The sequence below is a fragment of the Bos indicus genome, chromosome 26, assembly GCF_029378745.1.
Source record: "Bos indicus isolate NIAB-ARS_2022 breed Sahiwal x Tharparkar chromosome 26, NIAB-ARS_B.indTharparkar_mat_pri_1.0, whole genome shotgun sequence".
Taxonomy (NCBI): domain Eukaryota; kingdom Metazoa; phylum Chordata; class Mammalia; order Artiodactyla; family Bovidae; genus Bos; species Bos indicus.
In genome coordinates, this window is record NC_091785.1 from 21292906 (window position 1) to 21307798 (window position 14893).

Sequence of the window (14893 nt, forward strand, 5' to 3'; positions counted from 1 at the left end):
ATAAGTAAGCCTTCCTCAGCGATCAATGCAAAGAAATAGAGGAAAACAACAGAATGGGAAAGACTAGAGATCTCTTCAAGAAAATTAGATACCAAGGGAACATTTCATGCAGAGATGGGCTTGATAAAGGACAGAAATGGTATGGACCTAACAGAAGCAGAAGATATTAAGAATATCTTAATATTCTTGCCAGAATATTAAGAATACAAGAAGAACTGTAAGAATACAGGCAAGAATACACAAAAGAACTGTACAAAAAAGATCTTCATGACCAAGATAATCACGATGGTGTGATCACTCACCTAGAGCCAGACATCCTGGAATGTGAAGTCAAGTGGGCCTTATAAAGCATCACTACAAACAAAGCTACTGGAGGTGATGGAATTCCAGTTGAGCTATTTCAAATCCTGAAAGACGATGCTGTGAAAGTGCTGTACTCAATATGCCAGCAAATTTGGAAAACTCAGCAGTGGCCACAGGACTGGAAAAGGTCAGTTTTCATTTCAATCCCAAAGAAAGGCAATGCCAAAGAATGCTCAATCTACCACACAATTGCACTCATCTCACACGCTAGTAAAGTAATGCTCAAAATTCTCCAAGCCAGGCTTCAGCAATACGTGAACCGTGAACTTCCAGATGTTCAAGCTGGTTTTAGAAAAGGCAGAGGAACCAGAGATCAAATTGCCAACATCCGCTGAATCATCAAAAAAGCAAGAGAGTTCCAGAAAAATATCTATTTCTGCTTTATTGACTATGCCAAAGCCGCTGACTGTGTGGATCACAATAGACTGTGGAAAATTCTTCAAGAGATGGGCATATCAGACCACCTGACCTGCCTCTTGAGAAACCTATATGCAGGTCAGGAAGCAACAGTTAGAACTGGACATAGAACAACAGACTGGTTCCAAACAAGAAAAGGAGTACGTCAAGGCTGTATATTGTCATCCTGCTTATTTAACTTATATGCAGAGTACATCATGAGAAACACTGGGCTGGAAGAAGCACAAGCTGGAATCAAGATTGCCGGGAGAAATATCAATAACCTCAGATATGCAGATGACACCACCCTTATGGCAGAAAGTGAAGAAGAACGAAAAAGCCTCTTGATGAAAGTGAAAGAGGAGAGTGAAAAAGTTGGCTTAAAGCTCAACATTCAGAAAACTAAGATCATGGCATCTGGTCCCATTACTTCATGGGAAATAGACGGGGAAACAGTGGTAACAGTGTCAGACTTCATTTTTTTGGGCTCCAAAATCACAGCAGATGGTGACTGCAGCCATGAAATTAAAAGACGCTTACTCCTTGGAAGGAAAGTTATGACCAACCTAGATAGCATATTCAAAAGCAGAGACATTACTTTGCCAACAAAGGTCTGTCAAGTCAAGGCTATGGTTTTTCCAGTAGTCATGTATGGATGTGAGAGCTGGACTGCGAAGAAAGCTGAGTGCTGAAGAATTGATGCTTTTGAACTGTGGTGCTGGAGAAGACTCTTGAAAGAGTCCCTTGGACTGCAAGGAGATCCAACCAGTCCATTCTGAAGGAGATCAGCCCTGGGTGTTCTTTGGAAGGAATGATGCTAAAGCTGAAACTCCAGTACTTTGGCCACCTCATGCGAAGAGTTGACTCACTGGAAAAGACTCTGATGCTGGGAGGGATTGGGGGCAGGAGGAGAAGGGGACGACAGAGGATGAGATGGCCTGGTTGGCATCACCGACTCGATGGACCTGAGTTTGAGTGAACTCCGGGAGTTGGTGATGGACAGGGAGGCCTGGCATGCTGCAATTCATGGGATCGCAAAGAATCGGACACGACTGAGCAACTGAACTGAATTGAACTGATACTTTATGAAGATAGGAATTTTCATCATTTTTTTAATTAATATATTGCAATCATGCCTGGTACTTGGTAGACACTTAATAGGTATTTTTGAATGACTGAATAAGCAGGGTCTTACCTGGTGAGAAGACTGGAATTTCAGTCTGGGAGAGGATGTCTCTTGAGAGTAGGGGGTAGCTCCCACGACAACCCGGGGAAAAGGGAAAGGGGGAGACTGTTGGCCCAAGACACCAGAACCCTGGGCATGAAAAAGTCGATCTCTCAGCTGCTGAACTGGTAGCTATAAAAGTTACAATAATGAAAGACTGTGTTAAGTAAAATTAAAACAAGCACACATCCTCTCTTATAAGCCTAGCCCCACATAGCTTTCAAACCTCAGCTGACCCTCCACATTTTGCCATCTCAGAGAACTCAAAAGATCTCTAACCCCTGCCAAACTTACATCTGCTTTACTAGTTATTTCTCTTTGAAGGTCCAACTCAGCTGTTTTAAACCACTGAGAAGCCTTCTTCAGCTTCTCCAAACAAAGCCAGCCCCTTGCCTGTGAAGTCCCACAACGCTTAGTATAAGCTTCTGTTATGGCAGCATAAATTATTGACATCTGGTTTTCCTCCAAGAGACTGTCAACTTCCTGAAGGACTAGGTCTTATTTATCCTGGGAGCTTTAGCATTTAGCATAGTGCCCATAACACAGAAGTGCTCAGCTAGTGTTAAGATGACTGAAAGAAATGGTTTGCTCTCTCCACATGCTCCCACTTACCTGAGCACAGTCACTGGGTAGGTAGCTCATGGCAGTGGCCAGGCTGCCCTGGGCTGCCAGGAGGTTGGCATACTGAGTGATTCTGTAGGTTGTGGCAGGGCCTGGGCTCACCCCATCAGGACCCCGCAGTAGCTCCAAGCTCCTGTTAAGAACCATCACTTTCTCCATCAGGTCCTGGAGGGACAAAGAAAAGGGCAGTCAGTCCTCATCAACTCACACCCTGCTCTCTTAGCTCAGGCAGCTCAACCAAGGACTTCCCTGCTACGGATACCAGGTGATGATACATGATATGTAAGAGACATAACAGCCAGAGAAGGGCCACTTGGCTTCACTTCCCAAGCTGTTTGGGTCTTACACTCTTGTACATTTCTGCCTCTTCATTTTGGATTCTTTATCTTTTATGCTAATACATCTCAATTTCAGATTCTGTTATCCTTTTATTTCATGTGTGACTTTGTCTCCCCGTGACTGTGATCACCATCTTCTCTGGGCACCCACAGAGTATCTGGTACAACTTAGATTCATAGGACTTTTCATAGACGCTAATAAAAGGCCCAAACTCAGTATTATTCAAATATAGAGTAAACTTATATACCCAAACCTGAAGTGAGAAAAAAATTACGAAGTTAATATCCAAGCAGCTGCTACTCAATCTCCCTTGACTGAGAAGGAGGGAAGATGACAGCTTATCCATGGAAAAGGTCCCAGACTTTGAGGGCCCTTCCCTCTTCTCTAAAACTCCTGATTCTATCCTGGATACCTAGAAGACCCGCCTCTGATGTCCCTGCAACCTCCACTGCTAGCCTCTCCTGAAGGCCTGGTATGGAGGGACCAGGGCCCTGAAGTGAAGGGGTACCTGTAAAGCCATGGGGGATGAAGCCGGCTGGCATTTTGCCCAGCACTCCACCAGCCGCTCCACACTCCCTGAGCACACATAACAGAGTCTGGCTTCAGAGGTGAGTGCCCAGCCACTCTCCTGCTCCATACGAGTTCCCAGCCTGTCTGCAGAGAGATAGAAGGTTCTTAAAATGGCACAGCTTCCCTGTGCTTCTCCTCCTTCTCCTGTTTGAAAATAGGTGGGGGACCATGAGCTATGGGACAAGTAGCCACAGTGGCTTTAAGACAACACCAAGGCTAATCCTGCTCTGCAGTGAAGGGCAAAGCTCTTGCACTGAGATTTGACAAGAAAAATTAAAAGAGGACAATTAATGCCTTCCACAGAAAGTAGAGATGCACTCTAGTCCCTGACAACATGGCTTGGCTTCCCAGAGTTCAGGCTGTGCCTGTCTCCTCCCTCAGTGTGTCCACTGACTCCATGCTAGAGTCACACCACTCCACCTTGGAGCCAAGGGCCACCTACCACAGAGCTCGGGGAATTTCTCTGGCTCTGAGTATGTCAGCAGCAAGGCCAGAGCCTCTCTCCAGTTCTTCAGGCTACAGGCATGCACCATGTCTTTCCAATTCTTCTGTATAATGCAGGCTAGCAGCTGTAATGGGCAGTGAGGGAAGGAGGCCATCAGCTGCTCATGCAGCATAGGCAGCAGGAGTCATACACAGGGATGTGCTGAGACAAGCCTCTCCTAAGTAGCCTTCCTATTTGACCACTGACTAGGGGCTCGGGGTAAGGTAAGGGTGGTTGAAGTAGGAGGAGAGAGAGGCAGATCCTATAAATGCCAGTCCCGTAGTGCGGACAGCCACTTGACAAAGTCCAAATAATCCCCTCCTCCTCCTCTCTGCATGGTGGGCAGTTACCGGGGCGATTCCGGTTTTCTTCTTGGCCAAGTAGCGCTCCTGTGCTTGCTTCAGCAGATCTGAGCCTCCAGCCTGGGCCAGGATGATGGCATCAGCAAAGCGCTCTTCCTTCAGACACAGCTCTACGGCAGGGCCCAGTTCTCCAAGCAGGAGAGCCCGGCTCAGGAGTCCCTCCGTGTCTGCAGGCAGAGCATCCCCTCTGCATCAGCCTGCCCTCAGACCGGTACTTTCTGTCCCCACCTCCTATACCCTGCCTCCCTGAGTCTCCCTCACCCCAAACTCCCAAGATTCATTCCTTCACAACAAAATGCAGGGAGGTGTCCAGGGGTGCCCAGGTCCAGTGGTAAATCTCTAAGGACAGAACCCAAGACAAGGGAGGGACTCATGGCAGCATCACAGGTGTGCCGTGTGTTTGCTCAACAAGAAGAGGGTCACAGTTCTTTAAGCAGGAAGACAGAAGGATGAAGAATACCTTGGTAGAAGGCCTTCCATATGAAGGATCCATCCATGAAAATCTTTAGCCAGAGAGAGCTCTGACTGGTACAGGACCACCCAGCATTTGCGATCATGAAGGGAAGCAGGAAGCCGGGGACAAGAAGGCAGTGTCCAGGTCTCGAGAATTCTGAGCCCACCTATCCCCACACAGAGGGTTCCTCTCCCTCAGGGTCAGGGTACCTTCTGTGATGGGGATCTCCCACAGAGTCATGTTTTGAGGGATCAGCTCATCAAAGAAGTCTGAGGAGACCGAGGCTTCCCAGGTGGTATGTTTGGAGGTCTGTACAAAGAAGGACAAAAGTGGCTACTTGGGAAATGAGCCTAGAAGACAGAGAGCTGGCTTAGTCGCTCTCTCTGGGAGTGCTATTAAGAGTTGTCCCTTCAATAGAAATAAAAGAAAAAATAAACAAATGGGATATAATCAAACTTGCAAGCTTTTGCACAGCAAAGAAAAACAAAAGACAATAAACAGAATAGAAGAAAATATTCACAAATGATGTGACTGACAAGGGCTTAATTTCAAAATATACAAAACAGCTCATATAATTCAACAACAACAAAAAACAACCCAACTGAAAAATGGACAGACAACTTAAACAGATATTTTTCCAAAGAAGACTTACAAATGGTCAACAGGCACATGAAAAGATGCTCGATTATTGAGAGATGCAAATCAAAACTACAGTGAGATATTACTTTACACTAATCAGAATGGCCATCATTAAAACGTCTACAAATAAATGCTGGAGCGGGTGTGGAGAAAAGGGAACCCTCCTACACTGTTGGTGGGAATGTAAGCTGGTGTAGCCAAAACAGTATGGAGGTTCCTTAAGAAACTAGAGTTTCCATATGATCCAGGAATCCCTCTCCTGAGCATATATATGGACAAAACTATAATTCAAAAAGATACATGCATCCCTATGTTCACAGCAGCACTATTCACAATAGCCAAGACAGGAAACAACCTAAATGTTCACTGACAGGTAGATGGATAAAGAAGAAGTGATACACACACAACGGAGTACTACTCAGCCATAAAAAATGAAACAATGCCATTTGCAGCAAGATGAAGAAAGACAAATACCATATGATATCATCTATATGTGAAATCTAAATTATGACACAGATGAACTTCTCTATGAAACAGAAACAGACTCATGGACATAGAGAACAGATTTGTGGTTGCAAGGGGGAGGGAGGTGAGGAAGGGATGGAGTGGGAGTGTGGGATTAGCAGATTCAAACTAATGTACATAGAATGGATAAACAAGGTGCTACTGTACAGCATGGGGAATTATATGCAGTATCTTGTGATAAACCATAATCGAAAAGAATATAAAAAAGAATGTGTGTATATATATATATATATATATACACACACACACATAACTAAATCACTTTGTAGTACAGCAGAAATTAACACAACACTGTAAATCAACTATATTTCAATTAAAAAAAAAAGAAGAGTTGGCTCTTAATGGGTAAAGCTAAAAGAATAACCAGGTAAAGTTTGGGAAGTGCTATACTTCATGGTTAAAAGAGCTCCACTCCTAGCTCCAAACCTTGTGGGTTCTGTTTCTCGCCCTGGTTCTAAATGAGTGAGGAGTTTGAAAACTTCCACAGAAGTTGAGCACTTATTGAGAGCAAAGTGAAGGGCTAGGAAGGGGAAGATTCCTTAAGGGCAGGTTTTCTATGCTACCCTAGATGGGGCTGGCTGGGCTCCTTCCATACCTGTATGGAGAAGGCCTGTTGTCTGTTACTGTTGAGGTCATCTCCCTTGGACTGAGGGCTCTCACCCAGCCTCAAATCACTTCTCAACCATGTGGCCACCTGCAGGGAGAAACATATGAATACCACTCTTCCCAACACGAGATCAAATGAATATTAAGCTTTTCTTCCCACCTTCATACTCCACCAACTGGACTTACTGAGATCTTTGTACTATTTTCCTGGGAATCAGAATAACTCCAGGAGGTAAAATCCTCATATATGCATTATTGAAGCCCAGGAAGAGGTATTCTGAGATGGTTTCCACTGGCAGGATTCTCTTTTTCTACAACAAACATGTATTTCTGACGTGAAGGCAGCTTACCTTCTTCTGAAGTTCATCTTTACTGTATCCTAATAGCTTCAGGAACTTCATCCTGGCGTCCTTCTCTAAAGTCACCTAAAAGCCGCAGAACACAGAAGTGTCCATTATATGAATGTGAATGACTCTCTCCTGCACCAGCTGGACGGGGTGCTAGTGTACCCTCAAATGTAGCTCTACCAGAAGTGCCCCCTGAGGCCAACACCATCTCTCCACTCTTTTCCGCAGGCTTGATTCCTGTGGGATTATGGGTAGATGTGTTAACAAATCCTTTCTCCCTTCTGCATGAGAACTGGACCTTCAAGTTGACTTCCTAGATCTATTATGCTGGTACCCTGATGAGAGTAAAATGTCAGCTATGTTTCTGCTTGTGACCGATAAATTGCCTCTGGACTGGAACTATGTAAACTATTAATAATTGACGTGGACACCATGCTATGGGCTTCCCTGAGAGCAAGGACTCTTGACTAAACAAATCCCTTGCAGGAACCCTAGAAGTTATGCTTCTGGAGTTCATAAAAGAGATATTGGCCCTTGTGGGCCTGAGGCTTCTAAGCCAGGGCAGCTAACACACCAGCTTGATGTATATCTCATCTCCTTGCACCTGAGCTGTCTTCTGAGGAGCTGAAGGGGAGAACCCTAAGCTGCTGCATGGACTGCAACAAGGGCTCCCACAGAAGAGAACCACTTGATGCAGTCTTGTGAATCTAAATGGCTAGGTGAGAAGACTCCTTCCAGCTGATCTTCTTCCCTTTCTACTGCCCCATGGCATGGCACTGGAAAAGCCTTCACCCTGGCTCTGGTAAAGTACCCAGGACATCACCATAGTAGAAAAAAAGGCCAATGTCACTTGTATTCCTCAGTTTCCCTAGCTACAGAGAGTCTCTGAGCCTCTGGTAAAATGCAGATTTTGTTCCCAGGATGGGTGCTGTATAGGAAAAAACCCAACAGGGTTAAGGCCTCTGTAATCTGGGCCAGAGGGTGGTTGTTGACAGAGGCTGAGGCATCTGGCTTTGGGGAGACACTTATGAGCAGCCAGCCTTCAGGCTTCCTACCTTCAGAAACTGCCAGAGCATCTTTTCACTTTGCAGTGATGCTTGGTGGATCTTGTTCTGACAGTAATTCAGGAGATTTCCTGATCCGAGGGCCTCCTGCAGCTCAGCTGACTGTGCCAGGAGTTCAGGTTCTGTGGTGACCTGACTGATAAAGACTAGGCGGAGGCAAGGCTGTGGCACCTGATGGACAGGGGTGCTGGGGAGGCCAAAGGTCACCAGCTTGCCCCCAAACTGATAAAGAAAAACAAGAAGGGTAGGGCAAAAATTAACACCAAGTCAGGATTACAGGGGAGGCTATCTATTGGTCAACCCTAAAAGATAGGAAAGCAGTTTAAAAAAAAAACAAAACTCCTGGGGGTGGAAAGAATCAGGAATTGAGTAGTGAATGTGCCCACATCCCAAAACCACCCCTGCACTTTCAGCACCATTAACTTAAAAGGTACAGTCCATGGTACTCATCCTTTTCTCACCTGTTCTGGTACCATCATTCTCCTAGAGTTATTTGATAGTTATCACTATCCCAGGTAGGGGGCTTCCCTGGTGGCTCAGATGGTAAAGCATCTGCCTGCAATGTGGGAGACCCGGGTTCGATCCCTGGGTTGGGAAGGTCCCCTGGAGAAGGAAATGGCAACCCACTCCAGTACTCTTGCCTGGAAAATCCCATGGACGGAAGAGCCTGGTAGAATACAGTCCACGGGGTCGCAAAGAATTGGACACGACTGATAGTTATCACTATCCCAGGTAACTCTGGACTAAACTCCTTGTCATTATCACAGTCTTTTTACCCACTGTAGCTGAGCAACAATAAAATCTTCCTCCTTCTTGTTCAGTGTCTCCCATGCCCTGTGCTAGCATTTTCCTCCTTCATCCCAAGCCCTAGACTACCACCCTTTTCCTACGGCCATCCAGGAGCTTGTACTGGTTTCACAAGGCCACAGGAGAGAGTTTAAGCTCCTCTGCCTATAATGCACAAAATCTTTCAAAATCAGGACCAGACCTGCCTCTCTAGCACCGTTCTCTCTGTTCATTCATGTGATCATTCTGTGCCCAGTACATTCCTGCCTCTATGCCTTCATCCACCACAACACTCCCACCTGAGCATCCTTCTCACCAAGTTAGGTACTTTATTATTATATAAAGCACCTGGCCCAAAAGCAGAGCCCAGTCAAACTCCTTTACTCCAGCAGTTCTTCCCCTTGGCTGCACATTAAAACCACCTGGGGAGTTATCCAAGGTCACCAGGCTATACTCCAGACAAAAAAAAATCAGAAGCTCTGGAGGTGGTACCCAGGCACTGGTAACTTTTTTAAAGTTCTTCAGTTTATTCCAATTGTGGTCATGTTAGACAACTACTACTCTACTCCCCAACCATTCACTACTCTCCCTCTTTAATGAGTGTTTTCAGCCAGAATTCTTCTCGTGACTCTTATAGCACAAAATCTACACTACAGGTCAGTGCTAAACACAGCCATCTTAACTTCTGATTTGTATAATACTCAATCGTTCTTTACAAAGTGCTTATATGTATTCTTTTTTGAATGTTGGATGGCATGGACTGTTTGCTAACCTCTGTTCTCCTAGGGCAGGAGACGTGGGGGGTATCAAATTCTCTACCCTCTTCCTCCTGTTCTTCCTAAGGAGAGATTTCCATTTCTCCTTGGCCCTAGTCCCTAGCTGAGTCTCAGTGGACCACAGACAGAGGGACTGAGGGTTAAGAGGTGATGTTGGTGGGAGACATGCAGGAAAATCCTTCCCTCTGCTGTCCCCCACTGGGAGAGGGGTTGGGTTTGGAATGTGAGAACAGTACATAAACAACGTTTAGGGTAGTGTCCCTCATCCCCCATATATTGTCACGCTGCTAATTTAACTTCTATGCAGAGTACATCATTTGAAATGCTGGGCTGGATGAATCACAAATTGGAATCAAGATTCCTGAGAGAAATATCAACAGCTTCAGAAATGCAGATACCACTCTAATGACAGAAAGTGAAGAGGAACTAAAGAGCCTCTTGATGAGAGTAAAGGAAGAGAGTGCCAAAGCTGACTTAAAATGCAGCACTCAAAAAACTAAGCTCATGGCATCTGGTTCCATCACATCATGGCAAAGAAAAGGGGAAAAAAGTGGAAGCAGTGACAGATTTTATTTATTGGGCTCTAAAATCACTGTGGATGGTGACTGCAGCCACAAAACTAAAAGACCCTTGCTTGTTGGAAGGAGACCTATGAAAAACCTAGACAGAGTATTAAAAAGCAGAAACATCATTTTGCCAATAAAAGCCCATATAATCAAAGCTATGGTTTTCCAGTAGTCATGTACAGATGTGAGAAATGGACCATAAAGAAGGCTGAACACTGAAGAATTTATGCTTTCGGATTATGGTACCAGAGAAGACTCTTGAGAGTCCCTTGGACTGCAAGGAGATCAAACCAGTCAATCTTAAAGAAAATCAGCCCTGAATATTAATTGGAAGGACTGATGCCAAAGCTCCAATGCTTTGGCCACCTGATGCAAAGAGCCAACTCATTGGAAAAGACCTTGATGCTGGGAAAGACTGAGGGCAGAAGGAGAAGGCGGTGACAGAGGATGAGATGGTTGGAGGGCATCACTGACTCAATGGACATGAATTTGAGCAAACTCCAGGAGATAGTAGAGGACAGAGGAGTGCCTGGCGTGGTACAGTCCATGGGGTTGCAAAGAGTCTGACGTGACTTAGCAACTGAACAATAAGAACAACCCCCACCCGCTAACCATCCCTGGAGGTAAATGGGGCTCTGTGTACATTTGGCCTTGAGTCTATAGGGCAACGGCAGTGGGAGGGTCAAAGGTTTTGAGCAGAGGAGAGGAGGAGATTTACATTCTTTCTCCTCTGCTTTCTATTCATTCTGTTCTTGCTTTGTATTATAACCATGCCTGGACTCTCTATCAGTCCAGGTATGCGGGAAAATCAGATGGAATGGCAGGCAATTCTCCATAAGTGAGAGTTCAAAAGCAACCAATTCTTTTAGACAGGACTGGCACTGCAAGCAGGGTAAAGGGGTTGAGAAGGAAGCTTAGCAAATCACTGCTTGAGCAATAAAATGGAACCTGATCTGAGACTCAGGCAGTGAGAATAAACTTCTTATAGAACACAGCTCCATGCTGGGGACACAGTAGGCTATACACACACACCACACTTACAGCAAATGAAACACCTGCTGGCCTCCTCATCCATTTGGGGGGTTTTTTCAGGGGAGGTATCAGTGATGCTTGGGCCACTTGCTCTGGTACCTGCAATGGTGGGAGAGGCTGGCCTTTGCTGAAGGAAGATGAGATCTGGGGACAAAAGGACACCTGCATCACCGGTGTGGGGTGGTGGCTTAGCAGGAACTCCACCTACAAAGTCCATTTTGGGAGGGATCCCTGAGATACCCAGTCTGGCCCACAAAAGTCAGGACTCTCATATTTCAGGGGGCTGGTAGTAGGATGGGATGCCCATGCAGCAGGCTCCTGGAAAGCCAACTATATTCGATGTCTACAGTGAAGTGTGACACAAAATGTATCTATAGGAGATAGGGAGGTAAGTTCATTCTTCAAAATAGTGGGGGTCCCAGCATGGAAGCCCAATTCCCCTGAAATACCACAAGGAACATCCAAGAACAAGAGTCAAGGTAGAGGCCTCCTTTGTATTTGGCAGGAACTGACATCCTTCCAGGAGGATGGACACTGGTGCAAAGGTTCACAAACCCGGGGTTCCCAAACCCAGGGCCCTAGTCTCCCAAGTCTTCAGGAGTCCCCACTTCTCCCCAGGCTTATGTCCTTTGTTCTCCCACTGAACAGAGACAGTCCCTTCCCTCCAGCATTTTCCACCAAGCCCTTCAAACCTTGTCAGCCTGTCTCATCTGCTGGACTTCCCAGCTCCTACCCATCACAGAGTATAAATTGATCCAGCCATCAAAGGAAGCAGCAGAGAACACCAGAGGGTCCCGAGGGCACCATTGCACATCAAAGCACCAGCTGCTCAGCATGGGTAGTTTATACACCACCTATTGTGAGGGAACATAACCAAGAGGGAAACCCTGACTTAGGTAAGGCAGCTAGAGCACAGAGGTGCAGCTGAGACTGCCCTACCACCCCAGCACACCCACAGAAGGGCCAGCCTACCTCACTGCTCCCCAGGTTCCAGCACAAGATCTGGCTGTCCTTGGCACTACTGAGCAGCAGCTCAGCATCAGCCTGACTCCATGACACTGACAGGATCCCCCTGAAAAGGAAAGGGAAGAGGAACTAACATTTGTTGAATGCCTACTACAAGTAGCGTGCCTTATGTATCTTGGGTAAATGTCATCCCCTCAAAATAAGTAGTGTGGCTTCATTTTACAAATGAAGAAAATGAGGCTTGGGAAGAAACTGAGGAACTTGCAGCAGTCATGCAGCCAGAATCCAAGTCAAATTTCAGAGTGTGGGCACGATGTGCTATAACCACTCTGCCACCCACAGGTCCCTGCAGGATGGCCTGCTTCTCTTCCCTGATTGTAGAGTGGGTGGAAATTCTGAATCAGCATGAATCAGGGAAGCAAGCATTCCTATGGGTGCTTTTAGCCCAGGAGGGTAGTGAGGACCTAACTCTCCGAAGTCCCCAAGGAGTTACACAGGCATGATCCTTGAGTTAGAAAGAACAGACTGTGGGGCTGCTGCTTCTGCTGTAGGCCCAAGAGCTAGAGCTTCAGAGGCAGGCCTGTTCACAGGAAAAACAGGAGCCAATGTTCTTTTATTGAGAAGTCTTGGAGGAGGCAACCTAATTACCTAAGAAATGAGCATGTCCTCAGATCAGAGACTGGGGGCTCTCCCAGAGGAACTAAACATTGGTTCCAATATTTCTCATGACCCTACCCCCACTCGTATGTCTGGAGGTTACATGGAATCTCAGGCTCTTTTCTATAACCTCAGGGTCTACAGGAACTCCTCTAGATTGGAGGTGGGGCTAGAACTGCTTAACTGTGTGTTCACCAGGATGGCTCTGAAGCCGGGAAGAACGTCTGCTAGCCAAAGTGAGGCACGTATTGCCCTCTACCCAGGTCAGCTATGCCCTGCCCTCCACCAAGGATGACATGCTACCTGCTGTGACTCTCCAGCACCTTTAGGGGTGAGGAGGCAAAGCGCAAGTCCCACAGCTGAATTACTGGAAGACGATCATCTTCTGAACAAAGCACCAACTGGGTGGCGATGTCTGGGTGCCAGGCCAGGCCTGAGCAGTGCATCTGTGAACAAAGCAGATCCCAATGGGCAATAGAACCTGACTCTTCTTTTTATGAACCCTTTTTGTCTAGCTGAAATGGGACCTCTCTGAGGGTTTTGTGTCTTTGTGTTTTGTGTCTTTCTTATGTAATTGGGAACACCACAGCCATTGGGGAACAAGTGATGACCGTAAGCAAGGAGCTTCTCTGAGCTTTCACTCTCAATAGGAAATCTACCACAGGGCTGAATCCACACGTTTAACAGCTGAAAGCAGAACCCTGGCCTGGGGAAGAGCAGCTCCGACGACGCTAGGCCTGAGAGAGACAGCAGAGCGCGAGCCTATATTCTGCCTGTATTTAACTCACCCGGTTGCTGTGATCACTGACTTTGATGATAGGTTCATTCTTCCTGAGATCCCACACGACTGCCTTGCCGCTGGGGTGAGCAGAAGACAGAATGTGTTGAACTTGACGGTTCCAAGAGAGAGCCTTGATATCTTCCAGGGGCTGCTAAGGCAGAATGGGGCAGGGAGTGGGATGAGGACAACCTGTCACCCCTGGGCCAAGAGACAGCTGGTCTGCCACTGATCCCAACCACCCACAGAAAAGCCAAGAGTAGACGTGGGGCTACCCAAACCATGCCAGTCTCAGGAAGCTGGAAGGGAAGTTTTCCAGAGAGGATCCTTTAGAAAGTGATGTAGAAGCTGAAAGAAGGACAGGTGCACCTGGGTTTTACTCCTATCCCAAGATGCTCCTGAGAGGACAGAGTCAAGATTTTAAAAAGAGCCTTCTCAACTATGACAAGAGAAAAAGGGAGAGGAGAAAGGTGAGGGTAGGAAGGAGGGAAATATAGACACCCAAGACCCCCAGGGAGAATGAGGCAGACAGAAAAGCCATTGATACTTTAGGGCACAAAATGCTATCAAATTCATACTGAACTTACCTCACGATACTGTATGCATAAGACAGAAAAGCCAGAAAGAAAAAGATGGAGGCCCAGTTACAGACTGACAAGACATGTACACTCAGACACAGAGATACAGGAGACCCCCAGCTACATGGGGGAACAAGACACAGGGACAAAGCTGACCTCTCCACAAAAGGACAAGGGTGTATCTGGGTGTCCTACTCTTGCCCCTGGTTGGCTAAACCCAGGGCCCGGCCTTGCTTAAATTATACTATGATAAACAGTACAGTCACCCCTTCTCTCGGTGTCTTTTACTCCCCTCACTCTTCTTGCCTTCCAGAAACTTCTAGGACAATCAATGACCACAAGCCACTTCCACCCCTACCCCTATTCCCCAACCTCCCACCAGTCCCCACCCACCTCCATCCCTCTATTATCTGGCTGGTAGGCAACATGTTAGTCTGTGGAGCTTTACTGCTCTCCAGTGGTGAGACTGAAATCTGTGCGCTGGCTGCCTCCAGAATTTAATTCTCTCTGGGAAAATCAGCTGCACACTTTTAAGCAGCAGCACCAGGAGCCTCCTCACCTGTGACTTGGATCCTGGGGTCATTGGTACACTCAGGTTATTCAAATCCCAAATGAAGATTTCAGAATCATTGGCCCCTGAGGCCAGGAGGTTGCCCTGTATGAAGGAATATGCCTTTGGAGACATACCATCCCAGGAAGAGATGAGAGCAGAAAAAGGGGAAAGAGACCCACATTTGGGTTCAAAGCCACCCCCGTAAC

General features: G+C 46.6%; 1 protein-coding gene across 12 annotated transcripts in view; it reads right to left on the minus strand.

The window, feature by feature from the left end:
• Positions 1-14893, minus strand: part of SEC31B (SEC31 homolog B, COPII coat complex component) — a 60251-nt gene that overhangs the window by 35358 nt on the left and 10000 nt on the right. For 9 of the 12 annotated variants that reach the window (XM_070780656.1, XM_019952956.2, XM_070780658.1 and 6 more), the window contains 15 exons: positions 14694-14789; positions 13567-13710; positions 13082-13224; positions 12128-12227; positions 11848-12009; positions 11165-11299; positions 7987-8217; positions 6935-7009; positions 6574-6672; positions 5024-5123; positions 4349-4527; positions 3957-4083; positions 3453-3598; positions 2597-2770; positions 1955-2116 (listed from right to left, as the gene is read on the minus strand). In XM_070780656.1, coding sequence (XP_070636757.1) covers positions 1955-2116; positions 2597-2770; positions 3453-3598; positions 3957-4083; positions 4349-4527; positions 5024-5123; positions 6574-6672; positions 6935-7009; positions 7987-8217; positions 11165-11299; positions 11848-12009; positions 12128-12227; positions 13082-13224; positions 13567-13710; positions 14694-14789 — 2073 coding nt within the window. The remainder of the gene's footprint in view (positions 1-1954; positions 2117-2596; positions 2771-3452; positions 3599-3956; positions 4084-4348; positions 4528-5023; positions 5124-6573; positions 6673-6934; positions 7010-7986; positions 8218-11164; positions 11300-11847; positions 12010-12127; positions 12228-13081; positions 13225-13566; positions 13711-14693; positions 14790-14893) is intronic. The other 3 variants (XM_019952954.2, XM_019952955.2, XM_070780659.1) reach the window with 3 other exon arrangements.